This window comes from Vanessa atalanta, chromosome 16 (genome assembly GCF_905147765.1).
Source record: "Vanessa atalanta chromosome 16, ilVanAtal1.2, whole genome shotgun sequence".
NCBI lineage: Eukaryota > Metazoa > Arthropoda > Insecta > Lepidoptera > Nymphalidae > Vanessa > Vanessa atalanta.
In genome coordinates this window covers 7,717,731-7,741,717 of record NC_061886.1, presented here as the reverse complement: position 1 = coordinate 7,741,717, position 23,987 = coordinate 7,717,731, and the positions used below count along the sequence as shown (strand labels likewise).

Here is a 23,987-nt window from a genome sequence, read left to right as displayed (position 1 = left end):
AATCGCTTTGCATTGCGTTCATCATTAGGTGAATTAAATTCGCAGCATCAATTATCTAGCAGATATATAGAACTTTGTAAATAAAATACAATCTACTTTTTATTTTTTTGAGATTCTATTTTAACATTTGTTACAATCCTAATATTACAGTGATTAGTTACTAAGATTTTGTTTAACACTTGAATACAGTTTAATTTGAAAGCTATATCCGCAGATTCAATCGAAATATCTGGGTTATTCTAATTCAACATTTACCAACTAAATTCTAGATAATTCCTCATTATGGAGCATAGTAAAATTATTATTTAACATTAGAGCATCGATCAATTTGCTCCTTATAAAATCTATTTTTTTTAGTTAGATCAGATTGAGTGGTATCCATTGAAGCCACCAAACAAATTACTAAACTAAACAAACTATAAACTAGAAAAATAAAAACTTGTGATTGTATTGGTTTGTTCGTAAGCACGTAGGGCACCCTCCATAATAAGACCTATCCTTTCGTTATAGTTATTGAGACTCAACTCTTTATCGGACTCTAAACATGTCTTATAAAGAATAGTAACGTGGATTTTTTCTTGACATTAAAGACTTTCTAACAATAGTAAGCTTAACTATGAAAATTCTAATGTATATAACACTAACTTATATCGTTCATTAATTTATCTTTGGCCATGTTCGTTTTGGGAGACACCAAGCAACACTATTAGAATCGAGCAGTGGGATATATTATTATCGCTAAACGTGAGGATAACTCAATCCATGCAGCATTTGATAGATACCTGAATTTTTATTTGTAATGGAACTTCTTTTAAAATACAATTTCTATCTCTCCTTCATAGGTCATCAATATTAAAATATTTATCTCTCCTCCTCTTTTTCTTCCTCTTGATATATATAATCTGATAGTTCAAATAGATTGAGAGCTTTGGGATAGATGCAGTTAAATTCTGATATTAACATTATAAGTTTTGCGGAAATACCTTGGACATTAAAAATATTGAGCAATGGGTACAGCAAAGTTATTGTATAAAAACCTTAATTTTTCGTAAAAAAATCGCGATACATAGATACATCCCTATCATGCGATATGCGAGTGCGATGTGACATTTCATCTTCAGTTTCAAAGATGGCGGCCTTGTCGCAGTTGCTATTCTTTGCTAAACAATAACGAGAAAATTGATATAATCAACTATTTTTATCACATTTCTCTGAAATTGGCGAAAATCATAAAATCAGAAATACTAATTATTTAGGTTAACTATTTTGATAATGTGATATTAAGTGAACCCATGGCTTCCAATGTGCAAGATTCACCTGTATATCAGCAGACGTTCGTTGAGGAGATAGATTATAATGAAATTCAAGAGTTAACGGTATATAAAAAGTTTTTATTCATAAATTATATAGTGTTATATTTAATAACCACAAATGTATGCATAGGTCGTTGGAAAGGGAGCATTTGGAGTGGTATGGAAGGGCCTATGGCGGAACAAATTTGTGGCTGTTAAACATATAAACTCAGAAGTTGAAAGGAGAGAGTTCGCTATCGAAGTCCGTCAGCTGTCGCGTGTTTCACATCCCAATATTGTAAGGCTGTATGGCGCTTGTACTCAAGGGGCTCAGGTTTGCCTTGTTATGGAATATGCAGAAGGTGGCTCACTATACAATGTTCTACATAATCGTCCGAAGCCTAAATACTCAGCAGCTCATGCTATGAGCTGGGCCAGGCAATGTGCAGAGGTAAAGAATTAACTAAATAAATGTCAACACAATTTAATTAAATAATTAGTTTTAATAGATGTAAATTGTAAACAAACAAATGTCAAAGTAACGTTACATTTGAGAACCATTTAAACATTATCAATTGAAATAATTGTTTTTTATTGACACAATCATTTTTAAAATATTATTTTTGTTTAGAAAGAAAGTCTTCTTGAATTTGATAAATGTCTAACAAAGTAACTTACTATTTTTCAGGGTGTAGCCTACCTTCATGCAATGAAACCTAAACCATTGATACATAGAGATTTAAAGCCGCCAAACCTTTTGTTAGTTGCTGGTGGACAAAAACTTAAAATATGTGATTTTGGTACTGCAGCCGATAAAGCTACTTATATGACAAATAATAAAGGCAGTGCAGCATGGATGGCTCCAGAGGTTATAATTTTTTTATTAACTAACCTTTTTACTTTCTCTGAAGAGGAAACACTCACCATTGTTTACACATTAATTACAAATTTATATCTGCCCAATTTCATTGGCATATTCTATAAACAAGTTTTATATTGACTCTTGTGATGACCATATGAAAATATTTTCAGAATGGTACCTGGCTTTTCTTTAAAATCTTACAAGCAATTGTTAGTTAAGCAATTTTTAGTGGCTTATTACTGTAGAAGTGTAGAATAAATTTTAAAGTAATGTATTTTTTTTACACAACTTCAGTCTCTTACAATTTTAAATTGCAAATTATATACTAATCACTAAACAAAAAAAAAACATTGACCAAATTCTGTAGGTTTTATATATAGATTTAACGAGATTGGTTATCAGTAAGTGTTTTATATTTATATAGCTATCATTGTGACTATAGATGATTATTGTCAATATTGATGATTAATAATTTGAAGTTAAAATTTTTATACATAATATTTTTTTCATTGTAATCGCATATTAAATATATTATAATTAAAATAACTTAACGGAAAGATGATTCATGTACATTCTATATTACAATAAAACATCAATAATAACAACTTTAAGAAATTTACATGTGACGGCTACATAATTGTGATTCTATGTTATTAAGAAGGATGTCTGTGAGACATCTATATTTTTTGCTTATTTCAATTAATTAAAACAATATTTATTCAAAAATCCACAATAAAATGATCTTAACCAAATTATATCACACAATTTTATTTAAAAGTTGTGTATGTTGTTGTTAGTATTATTCCTGTGGTCGGATTAGGCTATAGATATGAGATTAACCAAGTAATTTATTTAATATACTATGGTGAATTATTAAAATCATTTAGTGTGTTTATAACTGATAATGTAATATTTAATACCCTTTTACTTACCCTTTACTTCTACTTTATTGCAGGTCTTTGAAGGGTCATCATATACAGAAAAATGTGATGTTTTTTCATGGGGTATCATATTATGGGAAGTATTATCTAGAAGAAAACCTTTTGAAGAAGGAGGCTCTGCATTTCAAATTATGTGGGCAGTACATACAGGTACATTTTATAATTAGTGAAATGAAGATTTCGTAAATTCATTGTAAATAAGAGATATACAAACACAGACAGACAATTCTTCTCTAATGTTCTTCCTTGGAGTTCAAGTTTGCTTCATACCAAATTTCATCAAATTCGGTTCATTGGTTTGGCAGTGAAAGAGTGACAGACACACAGATAGAGGCACTTGAATATTATTGCACCAACTGCAGGGTTGTAGTGTGATGTGAATAATATAGGTTGTACCTCTCTTAAATAATGGAATTGTCCCACTATAAATGGCCAACTGCTTGGCTAAGGTCTACTCCTTTTTAAAAACTGTGATGGAAATTTATTATGCAGGACTAGGCATTCAAAGATCTTTTGAATCCCTGGAGACTGTCTAGGTTAAGGCTCAAGTTTTTCATGTACATTAGAGTTACTGAAGCAGACGTGCAAATTGGGTAGTTTTCTGCTCCTCGGGAGCAGCCGCTATTTATAAATCCCACTTGAAGATCTTTGCGCATAGAGAGCGAAGCGTGGCACTGCACATATCTTCGAGTTCTTGTGCTGTCTTGTTTCATATACGAAACGTATCTGTCGTGCAAATAGCCACCAGAGACCGCCTACATGTTGGGGCACACGATGGTGTAAGAGCGCCCTCTCTTGGTAGCATCCCATTTCCCTATGGAATGCATTGACGATGTCAATTTATTGCCAACGCTATGTAACCCTGGGAACCTGCTTCGACAGTGACTGGACGATCGCAAGGCCTGTGCACAGCTCCGCAGCGATTTGCGTCATCAATTGCTGAACGTTGCTGCACTGGTTCAACTGCACCACCCCTATGATCGCTCATATTAACATAACATAACATAAGCAGCCCGTAAATGTCCCACTGCTGGGATAAAGGCCTCCTCTCCCTTTGAGGAGAAGGTTTGGAGCATATTCCACCACGCTGCTCCAATGCGGGTTGGCGGAATACACATGTGGCTGAATTTCGTTGAAATTAGACACATGCAGGTTTCCTCACGATGTTTTCCTTCACCGCCGAGCACGAGATGAATTATAAACACAAATTAAGCACATGAAATTTCAGTGGTGCCTGCCTGGGTTTGAACCCGAAATCATCGGTTAAGATGCACGCGTTCTAACCACTGGGCCATCTCGGCTCTCGCTCATATTAATGCACGCTAATAATTATTTCATGTGAATAGGTTATGTCTTCATGAGCGAAAAGATCTGTAATACAAATCATATATAAATAATTAAAATATCTCTGTCTTGGTTCATAGTACAATTATATTAGTTTTTATCATTGATTTGCCTTGACTCCTATTGTACCTACTAATTTGTATTATATATTTGTAATATAAATTCTAGCTAGTTCCTGCGATCTCATCCAGGTATTATATTCTTTATATTCTGATATTTGTATGCCAGACTGAACAATCGCCATTGTGATTTAGTCACATAAGGTCACAAACAGAAAGACAGAATACCGTTTTTATTTGTAATATTAGTTTTGATTACTCACATTATTTATTAAATAAGTAAAAACAAACTTAGGGAATAATTCTGTCTCACTGCCTATTAATGTTCAGTATGCACTTAATAGTTTATATATTTGCTATTTACTCTTGGTTCAGGTTATTAGTAAGTTACGATCTTGCTAATATAAATAATCATTGTCTTGCCCTTAAGCCATTTATTACAATGCAAGAAATAGATGGGTTTAACACAACCAAACCCTTGATCACTTTCAACCACTGATTGAGAGACAATAGGTCTTAACTATACGGCTATTGTAAATGTAATATTATTATTTGAATGTTGGTACTAAATCTCATTTTATTGTAATTACAGGTCAGCGGCCAGTTCTTATCGAAGGTTGTCCAGAACCTATAGAGCAGTTGATGACACAATGCTGGCATAAAATACCAGCAGAGAGACCTAGTATGGTTAAGGTAAATAAATTATGTTTTATATAAATTTCAGTATTAGTAATCCATTTGCTTATATTGTAATAATTACTTTGCTCAATTTTCATTTACATTTTTGGCATTTAATTGAACATAGTTTAGAAATTTTTACAATATCTGAGATAGACTTATACCTTCGTATTTGACCAGAAAAGGACTAAAGTCGGATACTATCCAATCGGAGCCTATTCCAATAGAAGTAGGAAAAAAGATAAACAAACCGTAGATTTACGTTATTTGCTAATAAATCAGCTGTATTGTGCACTAAGAGTTTATGATTAATATATCTTTATTTATAATACAACACTATTACACTTACCTACATATTTCTACTTTAATTTTACTTGCAAAATTCCGATATCAGTTTTGTTGACGTTCAAAACACAATTTTTTCATCCACAATGTATATAATAGATTAAAGAAGCCCTCGACCAATGACATCGCGTCAATTTGCTGTCAGATGTTGTCAAATGTTTTCCTGTTAAGGTTGGAATATGAATAGAATATAGTAATTTGTTATACTTTATAAGATTTTATAATACTGATAGTACTTATACTTTGTAACTAATTTATATACAACAGGAATTTCATTTACAGGTTGTGGAAATAATGGCAGCTTTAAGTGAATTCTTCCCCGGTGCCGATACACCAATCAATTACGACGATCTCGAAGCTGACGACTCTGAATATTTAGATGACGACTTCGGTCCATACAGCACCCACGACAGCTTCGAAACGGAGAGCATCGTCCAGAGCCACAACGCCAACTTCAACTACGACAGTTCGACCCACCCCGTCGTATACAGAAACAGCGAGTCGGCCCACTCGCCGAGACCGCGGAGCTTCGTCGAGACGCAAGTCAGCAAGCTTCAAAACCTCATGGCGGCCGAGACGCAGCCCAAACCGGCCGCCAGGGACGACGCAGACGCGCAGCGGGCGGCTGTCAAGATACCGCCGCCGTTCAAGAAGCCGGAATCGCATTTAGAGGCCGGCCGGTCCGGCAACCGGACGGGCGAGCGTGCGGGCGAGCCGGTGGGCACGCCTGCGGACAGCCTGCGCGTGTTCCGCAGCCCCGGCGTGTTCAGCGAGAGCTCGTCCCCGCGCGGCATCTCGCCGCTCGCCAACTACAACATCGGCAACATGAACCCGCGCCACGTCGACATCGAGCAGTACTGGAACCGGGAGACGCCGTCCGCCGTCAGCACCGCGAACTCGAGGAAGGAGGACTACAATCAGAACTACTGTGATAGATTGAGCGCCGGGAACAGTCCTATGACACCGATGAAGGAGTACAACGGCAACTCACCGAGGCTGCCGATGGACGCTAGATATGCGACTCCTTTACAGATTGAAGTCGATCCTGTAAGTTAATTCAAATTCGAGTCAATTTAGTAATTAAAACCCATTGTATTCGAATTTTTATTAAATTTCTAAATATCTAATTTTAATACGTAGGTACGAGCACACAGCTCATTAAATTTGTTACTGTACCGTTATTGGGTTTTAAAAAATAACAATCTTAAAAGTACAGTCATTTATAATACCGGTTTAAATTTATAAAGGAGACCACTTTGTGCGGAAATGGAATACATATAAAAAAATAATGCATTAAATTGTGTCATAAATAATCTTCTGGAAGTCGCAGTCATTTTCTAGAACACGAAAAACTAGATTTTATTAGTAAAAAAAACATATTTCCTTATATGCAAAGAAAAATGTGGAAGTCAATTTAAATGTTCAATTTTCAGAATGTTTGGGAACTAAAGGATTTTAGAGATTCGCTTGGTTACGACGATTACTTGGATATCCGGAACAACACTGGCTTCAATAATTTGCCAGTTGGTAAGTATTGCATGATTTATGTCTGTATTTAAATAATAGGTTGGAATCTACTGAGTGATGCGGATGACATTTATAATTTTATAGATAAATGATAATATTTTGCGTGCAATGATATAAATAAATTTTCATTAGGCTTTTGGGCTCAAAACTTGCAACAGCTAGTTAAAAATAAATATTTAAATGTGCAAGATGACGTTTATCAAAACTCAACTAACTCATGTTGTATACATTTGGGTAATAAATAAATCAAACTTAAGGTTTTTACCACAACAAAGTATTACAATATTCCAGTAACTGTTTTTACTACAATATTAAATCAATCTTCTAATAATTAAATACTAGATAGCGGATTGCCGCTGACATGAATCGCTGGTCATATTCCGATTTCTTTTTAAACAAAATCAGACGGCTGCCGCCTTCCTCGATACCACAGACCGATGCCTCGATGCTCGTAACGGGCCACTCTTTAAATATATCGGAAAAGTCTTAATATTGAAAATTAAAAATAATTACAATAAAAGTATTATTTAATCCTCGTTGCAGATTTAATGATATATTCGCGGCAAACAAAATTTCTTAGTAAATTTAAAGACCTTTTGTCTATTTTAGGTTTTTTAATACTATCATATTCTTTTCATAATTTTTACTCAATTTCAAAATATAAATCGAGTACAAATAACACGAACACGGATGCCAGCAATGTTTCCAAGTTGATTCAATCTCTATCTGAACAATATACGGGATATAGGTACCTGTTTAGACAATTTTATTTAAGATATGCCTAAACTATTGATATCAGTCGAATAATAAATCACGATCGCAGCAGAAAGCAGCTCAGTACGTGTTAAGCAATATAAAATAAAGCGCTATAAATACCGATTTAGCAGCGCTTATTAAATGTTACAAAGACAAGACTAGTCTAAAGTTAACCAATGCATCACGGCGTGAGCAACGACATCGAAATGGCGGAGTCCTGTGCCAGGACACGCGCGAGCGCTGACTCATCGACGCTTTATTTATCATCTGCATCCACTTTTTATTATTCTCTTTATAATAATAATATCGTAAATGCGATTTGTTACCCAATTACGGCACTTAGCTTAATGGATTAAGAAGCTTAGTGCATATACAACGTGAACGATCTAGAATTGAATATTATAAGGACGTTATTATTAATTTTTTTAATTTATAAATATGGAATATAAATCGTTACTACTATTTCACTTTTGTTAAACCTATATTGAATTGAGAGTTCCTGGGAGACTATAGGATTGAGTATATATGTTTTAATGTGAGAAATAAAAATATTTATATATCACAAATATCGTAATAGTTTCAAAAATCGTAACAGTTTTTTGAATTGTATCCTATAAAAGTGACTTTATTCTACAATTGCAATTCTTATTCGTTAATAATCTAATAGTTTCCATAATATGCAATGTTATGCAATTCGAGGTATTGTTTGTGTTTTTTTTTATTCCATTCGTTTAGATCTATATCATGGTTCTTGTTCTTAGTTTTTCTCTTGCTTTTTTTTTTGTTTTCTGTACGCTAAGTCTTCCACGCACACTTTCACATTATAAACACGCGCGTCACTCACTCATACTAATGTACGCCAATATTAATTAACGTGATTACCATCGCGCATCCATTGTCGCTGTAAGAAATATTAACCAATCCTTACATCGCCAATGCGTCACCGATCTTACGGAGGTACGATGTTATGTCCCATGTGCCTGCAGCTACACTGGCTTACTCGCCCTTCAAACCAGAAAACAAATATACAACGATAGAAATGGTATTGCTGATTGGCGGTAGAATATCTGATGAGTGGGGTGGTACCTATCGAAACCGACACAAAATCCTACCAAGTAAAATAGTCACATATTCTATTCAGCTATACGGGTCTCTCTCGTGCCTTAGCAATTAAATATAAGTCTAAACATATAAATAATACATTAATGAGTCACTGAGATAAGTACTAACATAATGACTAATCAGATGTTATCTTATTTTGGCACAAGAATGCTATATGACAAGGATTCATATTGTTTTGGCATTGTTCGCTCCGACGTAACGTAACTTTCCTTTTATAGCTTAGGGCAGGTAATGTTATTATTAGAGCTCCGTGCCATAGTTCGTAGCTTCTAAAAATGTTGCCGAAACCAAGGCTTATAAATATAATCCAAAACTTTAAATTTGTTTTAAGTTGTGACAAATATCACCAGAAACAATAACCTTTCCCATTTGAACTAACAAAAGCATTATTTTAAAGTGGATATTACTTGAAACTTTTATCACTAAAAACAAATTTTACTAAGCGATTTTTATATCAGACAGATATTGAATTGAATTAAAGGTTCATAAAATTTAGAACTTGTTCGAATGTGTCTTTTTGGACATTTATTTGGCTTAAATTTTATATGAACCTTATCACAATTTCGACGCAACGGGATTCTTAGCTAAATCATTTACAAATTCCTAAACGTATTAAAATACATTCTTTAAAAAGTATTAATTTTGATTATTGTTGTAGTTTATACCACATAGCAAATGTAAAGTTTACCGTACATTATAAACAAACATATTAATCTGAGTTCTGGTGTCGTCTTATTTCCCTCGTTTAATATTAAGAGACATTAGTTCTCCGAAACGCCGCAGGAGTAATGGCTAGCAATTTGATAACAAATAACAGTGCAAAATATCAGACGTTAGTCACCCATGTTCTGTCCTATTTAACTTAAATTCTCTCCTGCTTCCTCGATCGTTCAGTGCCAAAACATTGGCATTAATTTTGTCCCCTGCAATAAAAACCAAAATGTCTTAACTATTAACAGTTTCTATTGGATTTTTCTAAACAAAACTCAAGGAAAAAGCGAATTTTAGGAAGCATAAATCTACTAATAAACTTTATACGACCCATTTCGTTTTTCAATTTAAAGTTATGTTTACAAAAATGTATTGATACGAATATTCATATATGTAGGTTCATATAGGCTAGTCGGACACTGAATCGGAGCTTTATTTTTAGCCCGAGTACTTTACGTTATGCCCATAATAGACTGAAACGTTACAGCGCTTACATTTTAGGTGCATTTATAAATTCAGCGATTATATCGAACGGTGTTCGGTCCAGATGTGGCTCGGGACGGTCCCGGTATGACTCATGATTCTCGGAAGAGGCCGCGACTATTTTAGACTGTGTCCGCTTACCTTCTAGGAACTGGGTGATGTGGGACCAACGACCGATCGCAACACCAAAGTATTGTTAGATCGAGAACGGGGTTCCTTTTGCTGCCACTACCATTTCCTTGTTTTATTCTCGCTAGACCGTTAATGTTTGCCTCCGGGAAGTGTTAAACATTAGAAATGTATTAACGCCGATTCTAGGATTTTTCCAAATTATTCAGAACGTACTAAGAAAACGCTGATTTTTTAATTTTATCTCTAAACGTTTTACTGTGTAAATAGTAGTGCTAAAGTCAATGTTCCGTGTAAACAAAGAAATCTTGACATATCCTGTTTATCCGCTGCTTCCGCGCCGGTCGAATGTTAGACGTATTGTAGAAGGTTCAATTATTTTTAATTTAAGAATCTTCTAATAATTGTAAAGATAATTAGAGAACAAACTTATAGTGTTGAATATTTACTTCAAACATTCGATTTGACTTTGACTTTGAATCAAATCAAATTAATTACGACTATTAATCAAAGACTAGGTAATTAGGTTTTATAATTTTCCGGGTACAGTGGAAACATTTTTGTAGTTTTAAGCAAAGCAACCGTCGCGGCGCGTCCCTGCTGAGTCAGGCCTCAGACGTCAATGCTGTAAGAACAGCATCGCGGTAAAGTAAATAAGTCGTAATATTTTCATGGGTGCCGCCGCGGCGGGCATCTCGCCCGTTATGCGTTGTTCAAATAAACATAAGTGTTGATTTTTATACAGTAAAGCTGACTTTTGAGAGCCGCTCGACCAGAGTTTTTATCGATTCCTGCTAGCGATTATAAAAATTTATGAATAAAGAACTAGTCAATAGTTCATTGCAGCATAAATTAAACATTTTTCAGCGTATTTATCGAAATCGAGGCGTGATTTTATGAAAGTAATAAGTTTTCTGTAGATGAGTCTGACTCACTAGCAAACCTATTTATGTAAAATTTACAAGTTCCCACCGATATTTTTACCTTAACACTGAATCATCTTTAGTCTCGAGCAATCAGTCGCGATAAATACTCTATTGTTAAATCGAGCCGGCACATTTGTTCGATGTCAACAGAAACGCATCGTGCGTGCACGCATGAATCAGCTCGATACAATTAATCTAATTTAAGGTTATCGGGGAGGCATGGGACGGGCTCGCCGTCGCACAGTCTCGCGCAGCCGTCGCGCCCGGCGCATCGCCCGCTGCACTGCGATGCAACCGACGCACGCGTACTCTCACTCTCTACTTAACCGCTGCCCGTGTGGCGGTACCCGACCCTCCGCGCGACGCGATCTGTGACCGATGCGAGTGCTCTCAAGGACGGGCCCTATGTTATAGACAAGTGAGATGCCGCAATCAGACTGTTCTGTTCAAGTTTCAATAACGGTGCAACCTAATCGTAATAAGTTACAGGTGTTCGTTGACGTTTTCATGAGTGAGTACCTTTACTTACGTATTCTTTCGAATTAAAAATATCCCCGTGATTGAAAGGAATATTATGTGCGGTAGATAATTTTAATTCTTTGTTTTTTTTGTTTGTAATGAAAAAACTATAACATTTAAAAATAACGTTCTTTTCGTCTAAATCTATCTATAATAGAATAAAATATCCGCTGGGCTTGGAGTCACGTGGCTCATTTATAATCCCCCAAACGATAACCGACAGTGAAATAATAGGCTGTCAAAGGCATTGCCAAATCTTCTCGGCCAGTGACGACCTAGCGTCGAGTGACGCTTTCGACGAGCGGATGAATCACTTCTAATTATTTTATGATGCGGTAGCAAGGCTCCATCGTCGTACGTAGTAAACAATAAGAAGAGTCGGCTAAACAGCTCCGGCTACGATCTCCTCGGCATATGGCAACGCTCGCTCGGCCGCTGTCCAAAATTACGGCCACTCTAAATTTATTCCCAATGTTAACTCTTTTGTTGTATGATATCTTAAACGACGTAACAACCTCTTTGAAGATCCCGAAATAATTCTGTTTACACGTTCGTTTATCAGATAGACCCTTTGCACTGAAAAACTTGTTTATTTATCTCGAAAGATTTACGTTTCTGCTCTGAAAGCTCCACTAGGACTGTCTTTGTAACGAATTACACATACTCAGTTCCATACCGATTAGTAATCGTGGCAACTGTGGAAATGTTTCTCGAACCGACATCAAAACAATAAGTGTATGGAAAATAAATGGGGAGCGGTGAGACATTTTGCAGACGGCGCTTAGCGTGATTCAGTCTGGAATACGATTGCCTTTATAGCTTTGATGGTGGTGCGCAACCGGGCCGTTGGCATCGGGGAGCGACATGACTAACCGGTGCCCGCTCTAGATACAATCAAAATATGTGACAAGTTTATTTCTATTCGGAACAAGACATTCTCGATATATCCCTCCACAAAGTTGAACATCTGCTGATTTTTTTGACGACATAAGTAGGTCGGGGCTCGTATCTGCGTCACACGGCCGGCTCCATACCCAACTCTTACGTTTACGCAAAAACTTTACTCTTCTATGACCTCGGCACGCAATATACCGGTAACTGATCGCGCTCGCTGACAACGTTATCAATGGCCGGAGCTAATATTACTGTTTACTTCAGTAAGACTGCTATGGCGATAATCCATCTACTAATGTTATGGTTTAGAAGAAATCAAAAAAATATCACAATTCACATCACATAAATAATTTCTAATAAAATATATATTTCTAATATAATATTAATACTAAACTTATATACAGTAAACTGTGTTTGTAGTTTGAATAAATATGACCGATTATTTTCTGTCAAACTGCTATGTCATATTATAGTTTTCGCCTTATTCGATGAAAGCTGATTGAGCCTTACATTATCAATATAACGTTTTTATTATTTTCATCGCTTTTTATATTTCTGTCAAAATAGACCACATCCTCTATTGTATATAAGTATTTCTGATGTTGACCTGTTACTATCACTTGCTTTGCTTTAAAACTATATTCATTTGCTAGATTTTAGACATAAATGTATCGCATTGAAAAGTACAAATAGTTATTTAATTAAAAAAATATAAAATTTTGTTTTTAGATGATTTTATACGGGAGATAAAAAATTATGCAAAAAATGTCATCCTTTTAGCTAATGAATGATTCATTACAGAAAGAAAAAAAGTAGTAGGTACAGCCCAATTGATATTAAAATGGAAATCATAAGTAAACAATAAAATCAATAATTCTAAATTCAAATGATTTAAAGATGAAGGTATTAATAATAATATAAAAATTGCTAAACATAAAAATGTATACGATGGATATACAATGCAATATTAAATAATAACTAATTGTTAATTTTCAATCCAATTGCTACCAAAATTCTATTTACTTGCAAGAAAAGAAATGAATTGACGGCTCGTCTAAATATATATCTCAATATTGCATCCCACGTGTGCAGCGTACATTACGATCTCCCTTCACCGCTGGTCACGAGATATATTGTAATTCGTTGCTTACCCTGAGTTAAACCTTGATCGTCCATTACGAAAGTGCACTAACGACGATGCTATCTTTGCTGTAAAAATAAACCACTTTTAAAAAGATAGATGGGCATGAAGGTATTAATTGAGAATATAACTAGGATAAGATAAATGGAAGGGAATAACTACTGCGCCGGCTTTATATAAGATAATGACGTAGATTAGTGATACAATGCATTTGGGTTGCTAACAGAATTTTCCATTATAGGATTGATAAGTTAACATAGGAGGGGGGGGGGGGTCTTACTACTTTAGAAACACATCATCATATATGTGCCATAATTCTTTTTTTTTCGTAATTTTACTATTTTCTAGCGCTTCTTAGAAAGCCTTTCAAATTTTATCTGCGTAGGGCTACGAATATCCTACTAATTATATGGATTTTAATTTGATCATACAAGTTTCTCCTAAAAACAAGGTCACTATTAACGACATTAAAAAATAGGCTAACTTTAGTAAGAAACAAAACGTCTTTTTATGATTTAATAAGATGATGAGCCCATACTCGCTTAATTTAAAATTTATAGCTGTTGAACAATAAATCTATTGAAACATGAGTCGTTTGCATAACTTACCACCGGTCAGTATTGGTCGTGTGTGCACTATATATACCTACCACTGTCTACTGCCAAACACCAATACATTGTGTACTAGTGCTTGAGACGTAGACGACTCGTTACAATTTTCTCATTGAAATAATGATGAACTGCAAAGAGATGTCGTTTTTAACGTTCTTCATTTTATCAAATTATTAATAAAAAGTCAATAATAATACCGAAAAGCAAAAGGGATACGGGAATACATTACACATTCAAAGAAATTTTAAAATCTTCAGCGTAAAACGCGGTGAAAATTTTAATATGTTGATGTTGTTATGTTGATTAATCTTATTGCAAGTACAATCGAAAATATATCGATTCCGCCAAATGTAACAATGTTTAAAAACTGTTTACCAATATGTATGTTTAATTGAGTACAATGTTGCTGCACTGTGTGATTCGGTTTACTACTTAGTGTAGGCGGAGTACGATGCTAGAGGTGGGATTACGACGTATTTAATGCAATAATAATCTAATTAAATGGTACATTGATATCTTCTAAATATGTTTATGCCCGTGATAAAAAAAAAATACCAAGTCCGTATATGTGTAACCTTTTTGAACATATATTTGTTCTTGTATAGCCTATTCAATGAAAGTAAGAAAAAAGGTAAACAAACCTTAGATTTACGTTTTTTATCGGATTTGATAATAACTCAGCTATATTAAAGCTATATATATTATTTATAATACAACACTATTGCACTTAACTACTTATTTCCACTTTAATTTTACTTCCAAAATTACGATAACAGTTTCTTCGACGTTCAAAACGTCATTTTTTCGCAAATCCATATTGAATATCATAGATTAATCAAGCTCTCGGCCAATGATATTTCGTCAATTCGCTGTCAAATGTTGCTTATTTGGTGCTTATTATTAATAAGCATTGTTAAATAAGATAACATGTGAAATTTTCTATTTCGAGCAGCTAGACAGTTAATTGCAGATTGAGCGAGTAGTTTTAACGTCAACCTGTGCACGGGCAACATAAAAATTCACTTTCATCATTTCTTGTAACGCGCCAAAAAAAAGAATAACTTCAATAAAAACAAATAATTAAATAAATAATCGTATTCGAATAATAAATATTTTTACTATAAAAGTATCAGTGTCACATCTCATTGGTATCCCTGTATTATTTGATATATTTCTGATTATGTTTTTTTTTATAATTTTTTTTCCAACCTGTAAATATAAAACGGAAAATATAAAAATAAATGTAATTGTTAATATGTTTTGATTTACCTTTACGTTGAAATATACTGCGTTTTAAATCAAATGACAGACAACATCTTTCATCAACGTAGTAAATGTTCACCGTTCACAATCCTATTAATATTACACATCTTCGTAACGTTAATAATCCGTCATATTCGTAATGTTTCTCGAAATAATATATTGTCTCAAAATAAATGAATATATTATTTTAAAAAATGAAAAATATCGCGTGCGTTTTCCAGTCAAAGTTTACTTGTTTTTAACATTAAAAATTAATTTAACATTCGTTTAAATTAATGCAAAATACCATTAATTATATTCACTCCAATAATAACGTAAATGAGGCGATATTCAACCGTATCCATCACTTATCACGTACTTAAAAAACTGAAAAAATTGACGAGTCGTAGAATCAGCAGGAAGCAATACAAAAGCTGTAGTTGTGAAACAGCTCCGTCTGAGTCACGCGTGTATTTTAGAGGTGTGCTACCGAACCGTGTAGCCTCTACGAACATCGTTCTTACGACGTCAATTATACTGTAATTTAAATCTATTGTTTGACTGAGGACTTAACAAACTCTGTGTTATGATTCATCAATGTTTACGAAGAATGATAACAAGATTTTACTATGACTCCACAACAAACAAAAATCTAAAATTCTATGTCATCTACTGTTAGAGCCTACTATATTTTTGTTAACGATATATTCGACTTTTTTTTTCTAATTTTAACTTGTCTTCGCGCCAATTTCAAATTTGGTACATTTTTAACACGTTTCACGTTAGCCTAAAGACAATAAATTGCTAGGTTAGTATTGCTTTAACAATTCTTTGATGTGATCTGGATAAAATCATGTAAAAATATAGCACATTAACAGAGACTGGCCCAGTTCTGATTTCTCCGTAGAAGTTGGCACGAGATTGTAAACTGCCCTCTTTACAATAGACCGCTAAATATCAAGCACTGTTTTGCTGACAACGCACGCTTCTTTTCTTCAATGGGCCATAATTAACAAGCAGCTCTCCTTGGCCGCGTCAGAAATCGGTTTAACTGACAATTGATAGCTTTGCTAACTGATTTTTACCAGAGGTTGAGAGATATTGATAAAAACAAGCATTACCATAGTACACGGGTGCTTATTTCGATGAATACTGATACACTTTTTTTAACTATTATATGATTTAAAACCGATAGTAGTGTCAAGTATCTTTGCAATATCCCAAAAACGACAAGACATTTTTTTGTTAATTTTTTAAATGCGGTATGCTGATTCTTAAAAACTGTGTATGTATTTTATTAATACAACCAGTCTAATTCAATCTAATAAGATCCCAAATGACATGAAATGAGAACACAGACAAACTAAATTATACGCGGGCATTGGTTTGTAAAACAGTGTATAACACTTCCTTCATGTTGATGCTGATAAATAATAAAGAAAATTTTACGACGAGTGAAAAAATTGTGCTCATTTTAAACACCGCGTAAATTATTCGGATTGTCTCATCGCTAACTTCGAACTCGCTTATTATTGTCCTTTATGTTTTATTTTATAATTATACACAAGGACGCCTAAATCCGTGCAGATATTTCCGTATCGAATGAAAGTGTCTCGGATGAATCAGACTTTTTTTAAAGGCTGGAAGTACGATGTAATTCCCTGTCAGTCGCTTAACATGATTCAAGCATTGAGATCTTGGACATACAGTGGATTTTTTACACCTGATTTACAAATAAAGAAGACGAAATTTTAATCTCTGCTAACCAAATATACAAGTCGCGATAAAATTTCTCAATTCTTTTGGTCTAAAATTAAATCGATCTTCGTAAATCTTTCCACTATAAAAGCAATGTGTCAAAGTCTAGATTAGTTAGCAAGACACTTTCCTTACTTTCGGTTCCAAATCTTTTAATACAGTCTATTAGAAAAAAAAAACTGTCACTTCATGGCCAGCTCCCACGAGATGTCGGAGTATGACGCAATCAGAGCAGTCTGCGTCCCGTCCCGACGCCAAATCGAAAACACATTAATGCCACCGATCAAAGAGAGCTTTACTTCACCCTTAGATTTACGACTATTACTATATCGATAAATCGCACATGGCTCTCATAGTATTATAACGATATATTCACCATGGAGATTATTTCATTGTAGTGTATTTTAAATATTAGTTGTGTCTTCTAGTCTTAATTTAACTCGTGTTTTGATATAGTCGGAGTGTGCATATGCCTACAATAAAACTCTAACAAATACATCTAATAATAACAACTTGCCTCACGTGATGGATAATCTCGACGTAATTTCTCTGTTCTTGAGGTATTGGATTGGCCGTAATAAGAACGCGAGTGCAATGCTTCGTTGCTGTAATATAAATAACGATAATGAAGTGCATCATGCTACTGCTTAGACTGTCCCCGATGCCAAAATGATTTCATTGTCGTTTTAAAGCCTAACCAAATAGTTAAGATTGCGATACCTGAGCTATTTCATCACGAGTGACGTATGTATAATGAATGTCGTTGGCTCTCTTCGGTTTGTTTGCGTTTGATTGAGTTGCAAATATCATGTTCTCATTTGATGTCTATCGTTATAGATATCGAATATAATTTATATTATAAATAAGTCAGATATGATTAAAGCAAAGACTTTAATTGCTCGGTTTAAATTTTGTAGTTCGAATTTAGTGGTAGTAAACTATGTTATGGATTAGTCATGATTTTCCAACGACCGTCCGGAGACTATCTATCAACGGCTCGGCGAGAATACGCCCGAACTCTGTCAACGCTTCGCGCGTGCGCGTTAATAATCACGCCCGTGTTGCAATTATGTTTTACATTTTCATATTTACACACAAAAACTTCGAAAAACCTATGTTCAAACAAGTTAATATAGAAGTACCAAGGGAATGAAATAAGAGTATTTAATATTATTCAAAAGCATTTCCTCAACAGATGATTTTCAATTGGTATTTAAATATCGTTCATTCGTCAACGTGTTTAAGATTATTCGGGACACTTTAAGACTTTATAAGTTATACTCAGAGCCTGAAGAGCTATTAAAACAGCGAATTTGGCACGTTACTCGGCTTCATTATTGTCTAAGGGCACGTGCTTTTAGCGCTAAATCAGCGTGTAGGCAAAACGGAAGTGAAGCGTAGTCGCACCGTCTAGTCATGTCTGTTCCGTATATTTAGAACTTTAGTGTTAACAATATTAATCGTGGTAGTTCATTAGTTATTTATCATTTTATTTTAAACTACCCACGCTTACGCTAATTATTTTTAATTAAAAATAGTTCTATCAAGTATTTAAACAATATTAACAATAAAATATTATTGTATCTTTTTTAATTTAAAAATTTGGTTGATTAACATCAAGTATAAATCATTAGAGTTCTTACATGTTATTTTAATTTAATGAACGGTTTTCAATCTCCATCATGTCTTCTCCATCGTACGTGACATAGGCGAAATAATCTGTGCCCTCTCGGCACATATAAAAGGCATTAATAAAAAATAAAAACATTATATTGTCATCTTAATACAATTAAGTTTCTAACAATATTTTCGTCGACAATTTAAAGTTAATTGTGTTTGCGGCGGAATTAAATTGTTTTTGCACACTGCACTTCTACACGTTGAAATGCACCAGCTAAATGTAAGTCTATGAATTAGAATTAGGGCCACATGCGATGCTGCAATCATCTGAACTCTAAATTATCATTGCGCAATGAACAACAAACGTTTAAACCGTACCAGCCGGCTTCAAGCCAATACTATAAAAGCTACGTAATCAACAATAATATGGCTATGATATCCAAACAATAACAACGCAACATTTTATGCGTGCAATAAACGGTGTCGTTCTATTTTTTCTTAATGGTTTTATTTAGAAGATCCATTATTTCTTTAAATTATGCTTAGAACAACTCTTGGAGATTCATGCATGACGAGGGTGAAATCTTATGGTGCCGTCTATTGCATGGCAATGACGACGTAGGCGGGGGTCGTCGACCCGCTGCAGAGAGCGCTGCGCGCGCGCCCTGCCAGCGAAAACGGCAGAAAACCTCACGAAGGGCGGCAGCACACTGTATCCGCATTTAGCTCGGGCTGACGTCGCTGAGTCACCGCACCGCGAATAGCGGCGGTTTGTTTGTTGCACCGCCCGCTCCCGGCTCTCCCGCCGATTATTTCGAGCGTGGCGTGTGCGACTGCGACTCTGCGAGCAGTGCTGGCTGCTCGCTCCCGGAGAGAGCACGCGCCATGCCCCCTCTTCCCGCGCCACCCGCGCGCCTTCGTCGCCTCGACGCGTGTGACGCCTCCGCCGGTATTGTCACCACCATCAGGGACACGGTCAGCTGTAGTTGGATATTTTACAGTGAGTGTCGAGAGCCGTTGCTCTCTACTGTCGTACGCGCCGTTTCCGGGTCGACTCTTCCTACGCGGAAGATTCGTCGTTGCCCAATGCTGTAGGCCACATTTTGCGTCAGTGCGCCCTGTCAGCCCTTAAAACTTGTAATAGTGCCTTTTTTGTTACTAGTACGTTTATGATAAAAAAGAACCCCCTCGGATTGAAAGTAATATCTCTTTAAAATATGTCTTGAAAAATTGTAACAGTTGTGTAGAACGAGTGTTTATGAAAGCCTACTATTTTCTAGAAAATGAGGTCGTTAAAATCTCTGTGTTACAAGTGTTTTGAGATGAATTGTTCATTGTAGGCGACTGTCTCGCTTAATTCTCTGCTGCCATCTATTTGCGTGAAAAGGAATCATCGGTCGAAAGCTGCAATCTAGGTGAAACGTCTGACATCAGCAACCCGAAGTAAATTTAACTCTTGACGTATTAAACCTTACCGTTGAACTGTTACGTTTTTATTGAAAGCTCTTTCAATAAGTTAACTTATATTAATAAAAGAAAATCATTTTTAAAAAATGCATTTTCGAGACGATCTTCGCCCCAAAATTACATGTTTTTTTTACATAACCTTCAATATTGGATGGATCTTTAATCGAAACACTTTTTTTATATTTAAGTACATAGTAATTGTTGTAATAATATTTGTCTCCGTGTATTCGTCTAAATTTTACTATTTGTTCAAACTAATTAATAACTAGGTTACGCGTCATCATCACAGTACCAACTGGGTTTGCCGAGCGAATTTCATCTGGAATACTGTAAACATTTAGTTAATCGCACAGATTATGTTTAACGTAATCTTCGAACTAATTTGACAATACTAAAATGATTGTTCTGCTTGTCGTCACATGAGACGGATAGCAATATTTTATGTCCTGACAAATTATTTCAGTTTAAATGTTATATACAATAAAGCATTCAGGCTCATAAACATAAAAAATACTTTCTTTTCAAACGAACGAATGCGTAACGATTAATCGACTTACTTATAATGGTAATAATAAGATCAAAACACAATAAAATGCTTCGAATTATATAAAATTATTTAAAGAATGAATTTAAATATGTTATGTTAAAAATCTTGATGAAACATCGTAGTCAATAGACGTAAATTCAAAGACTGTATGTATCAATATATGCGTTAACATTTATTACTCAATGCAATAACTACAAAATCTCGTTATGAATCTTCCCGATATAATCCATAATACGAACCGATAGTCGATTCAGGCAGAGTTTTCATAACAGATCTGTGAAGTGGCGATCCAAAAGTCTATATGAGCAAATGTTTTATATTTAAATATGCTCCCTGAGCGCAAGATTAGAAGAAATATCTAAAAGTAATTAATCGCTATTCCAGGTAACAGTAGTGGTTCAACCCCCGCGGAGGGCGCCGCGCCGCCGCCATCCGAGCCCGATCCTGATCTGGACTCTATCCACATGATGCTGGACCCACACTTGCGACCCATCTCGCCGGACCTCAACAATGAGGAGTCGAAACGCATCTTTGAGGAACACAAACAGTTGGCCCAGGAGTACCTTAAAGTAAGTTTCTAAACAAATAGAAATATACCTGAAATAGCGTAAATTAAACTTCAACTGCTATGTTACCAAGGAGATTAAATCTTGCAACTGAATTTTAAACAAATTCCAATGAAGGTGATCAGTGCATACACTTTTTTCACTGGTGACATATACAATTTTTAATAAATTAAAATAAATATATTTTATTATACGTTGTGTGAAAAGTATTTCCCAATGCAATGTCTTCCTCCCTTATATTCTTTTTATAGTCATTACTCAACCAACGTATGTAATTTACGGTCGCCTCTGTCATTGTCGTGTTAATATGTTATTGGCGGTACTTCAAGTTATGCACGATGTTATTGCATTCGTACACGTGCATTCTCATCATTTCTACTTTGTACCCGATTCCAATATACAATCTATTATTATTGTTTACTAAAACATCCATTCGGTGCTAAATAATTTCATATATATATTGGAAATTCCATTCATAAACACTTAAAAATCTAAACCTGTTTTAAAATATGTAATTATATAAACATTATTTGTAAAAGGTACACCTTTTATTGTTGTAGCATGTATGCTAATAACTAAAAAATATATAACAATTTTAGACACCCGAAAAAGATTTAGTAAACTAGAATTCTTATCTCTTTTTTGGAAAATATTTATTAATTTATAATTAAATAATGAAAGCGATATATTTTTAAAAAATGCTCTTTTTTTAGATACAGACTGAACTAGCTTATCTAAGCAATCACAAGTCAGAGCTAGAAGACCAAATGGACGATGAGGAGCTCCAACAGAAGAGAGAGATCATACAATTAGAGAAGGAAAAGGTAAATATACATAAACAAGTCCATTCTTTAACCTTTGATTATATAATTTTATATTAAAATAATATGACTCGTGTATTGTTTCTTTTCAGGACTCGTTAATCAAACTGTACTGCACATTGAAAAAGCAGAGTCCGCGAGTCGACAACGACAGCTGGCTGCATCCAGAGGACTTACCGCACGAGTGACGCGCGCTAGCGGCCGCTGACGTCACGCACTGCGCCGCACGCACGCACGTCGCGCGGACCTGTGTGCTGTTGCCACGTCATTGTTTGAATATTATGACACAACCGACACGTTCTCGTTGCCTTATATGATCAAAAAACGCGAATTTGTCTTTTGACCAAAACCTTCTAGTCAAGAGAAACAGGGATGTAGATTGTGCATTTTTTTTAATAATTACATTAAAAATGTCCACGTTTCAATATTGCCATGATCGTAATCATTGAAGTCTATGGACCTATTCAGTAAATATATCTTTAATAAAATGTGTAGTGCAGTGCGAAGGACTTGCTTTACGGTACAACCCGTGAAGTCTGATTAAAATATTGATCTCAAGTCACCAAACGAGCCTTCATCATCGCTATTTTACAGGTTATTTTTTATATTGTGTGTACGTCCTCCGAGCCTTATATTGGATACAATTTTTTATGAACAAATTCACTGCCTAGTTCATAAGTTCAGAATTTAATTTTCCTAGTAGTGTTCTTTGGTTTTGTTGTTAAATGTAGTGAATACAACTTTAACAATGTTTACTTTGATTCGTTTTTTTTATGTCAATATTATTGTATGACTATAAAAGGGCGCGTTTTAGTGCCGTTTTATTGAAATGCATTCTAAATATAAATATTATTTATTTGGATAATAAAGAGGATGGTAAAGTATTTTTTAATATAAACACTTGTAAAGAACTTACGTGTGTATGCATATTTCATTTATGTATTTAAGATAGTATTAGTAGGTATAATGTATTGTTAAGTTTAATAAATAATATAAAAACAGAGATTTGTTTTAATAAAAAATATTCATAATTATTTTTATAAAAAAAAAACTAAAACCTCACCACTGGATAAAAAGTACTCGTAACTCATGTATTTCATATATCTCATAAATGTGAGTGATCACAGAATCGGTGTCTGGGAGCCGTCTGCCCGTAGATTGCTAAGGCGATTATATAGATTATAAAAGACGTGGAATTCGTATAATTTGGTTTCGATGATACATACATTTAATTGTATAATTAGTTAGTTCATTCTACAAAGACGCGCCCCACTATTTTTCGTGAGTTTCACTTGAGCATCGGTCTCGCTTCCCAGCTGCGCTGCCGAACTATCGATAGTTGACCTCGAAAACTATTCAGGATGTCGATAGTGCTATCGGTATTATATTTTTTATCAATACTATCGATAGTATCGATAGCTCCCCGTGAGCAATACTATTGATAACGGCGATACTATCGATATTATCGATAATTTTGGTCAGGGAATAAATTTTGAGAAAAAGATAATGACGAAGTCAAAGTTCTCGTCAAGAAACATTTTCTTGAATTGAGGCCCTGGACGGACTAGGTTAGTTTACGTTGCCTCATGAGTCATCAAGTAATTTGCATTATTTGACAGTTTTGCT

At 34.8% G+C, this 23,987-nt stretch overlaps 1 protein-coding gene across 1 annotated transcript; it reads left to right on the top strand.

The window, feature by feature from the left end:
- Window positions 1-1,138: 1,138 nt before the first annotated feature.
- On the top strand, window positions 1,139-23,325 carry LOC125069681 (mitogen-activated protein kinase kinase kinase 7-like). The gene is made up of 10 exons (XM_047679207.1): window positions 1,139-1,376; window positions 1,444-1,743; window positions 1,981-2,160; window positions 3,110-3,245; window positions 5,091-5,191; window positions 5,804-6,568; window positions 6,955-7,048; window positions 21,359-21,543; window positions 22,254-22,364; window positions 22,454-23,325. The coding sequence occupies exons 1-10, from the start codon at window positions 1,293-1,295 to the stop codon at window positions 22,547-22,549; spliced, it is 2,052 nt and encodes a 683-aa protein (XP_047535163.1). The 5' UTR covers window positions 1,139-1,292; the 3' UTR covers window positions 22,550-23,325.
- Window positions 23,326-23,987: the final 662 nt, after the last annotated feature.

Excerpts from the sequence above, each read along its gene's own strand:
- LOC125069681 (XM_047679207.1), top strand. The coding sequence starts at position 1,293 with ATGGCTTCCAATGTGCAAGATTCACCTGTATATCAGCAGACGTTCGTT. Across the intron at positions 1,377-1,443 it reads ATGAAATTCAAGAGTTAACG|GTCGTTGGAAAGGGAGCATT; the intron begins GTATATAAAAAG and ends ATGTATGCATAG. Across the intron at positions 1,744-1,980 it reads GGGCCAGGCAATGTGCAGAG|GGTGTAGCCTACCTTCATGC; the intron begins GTAAAGAATTAA and ends ACTATTTTTCAG.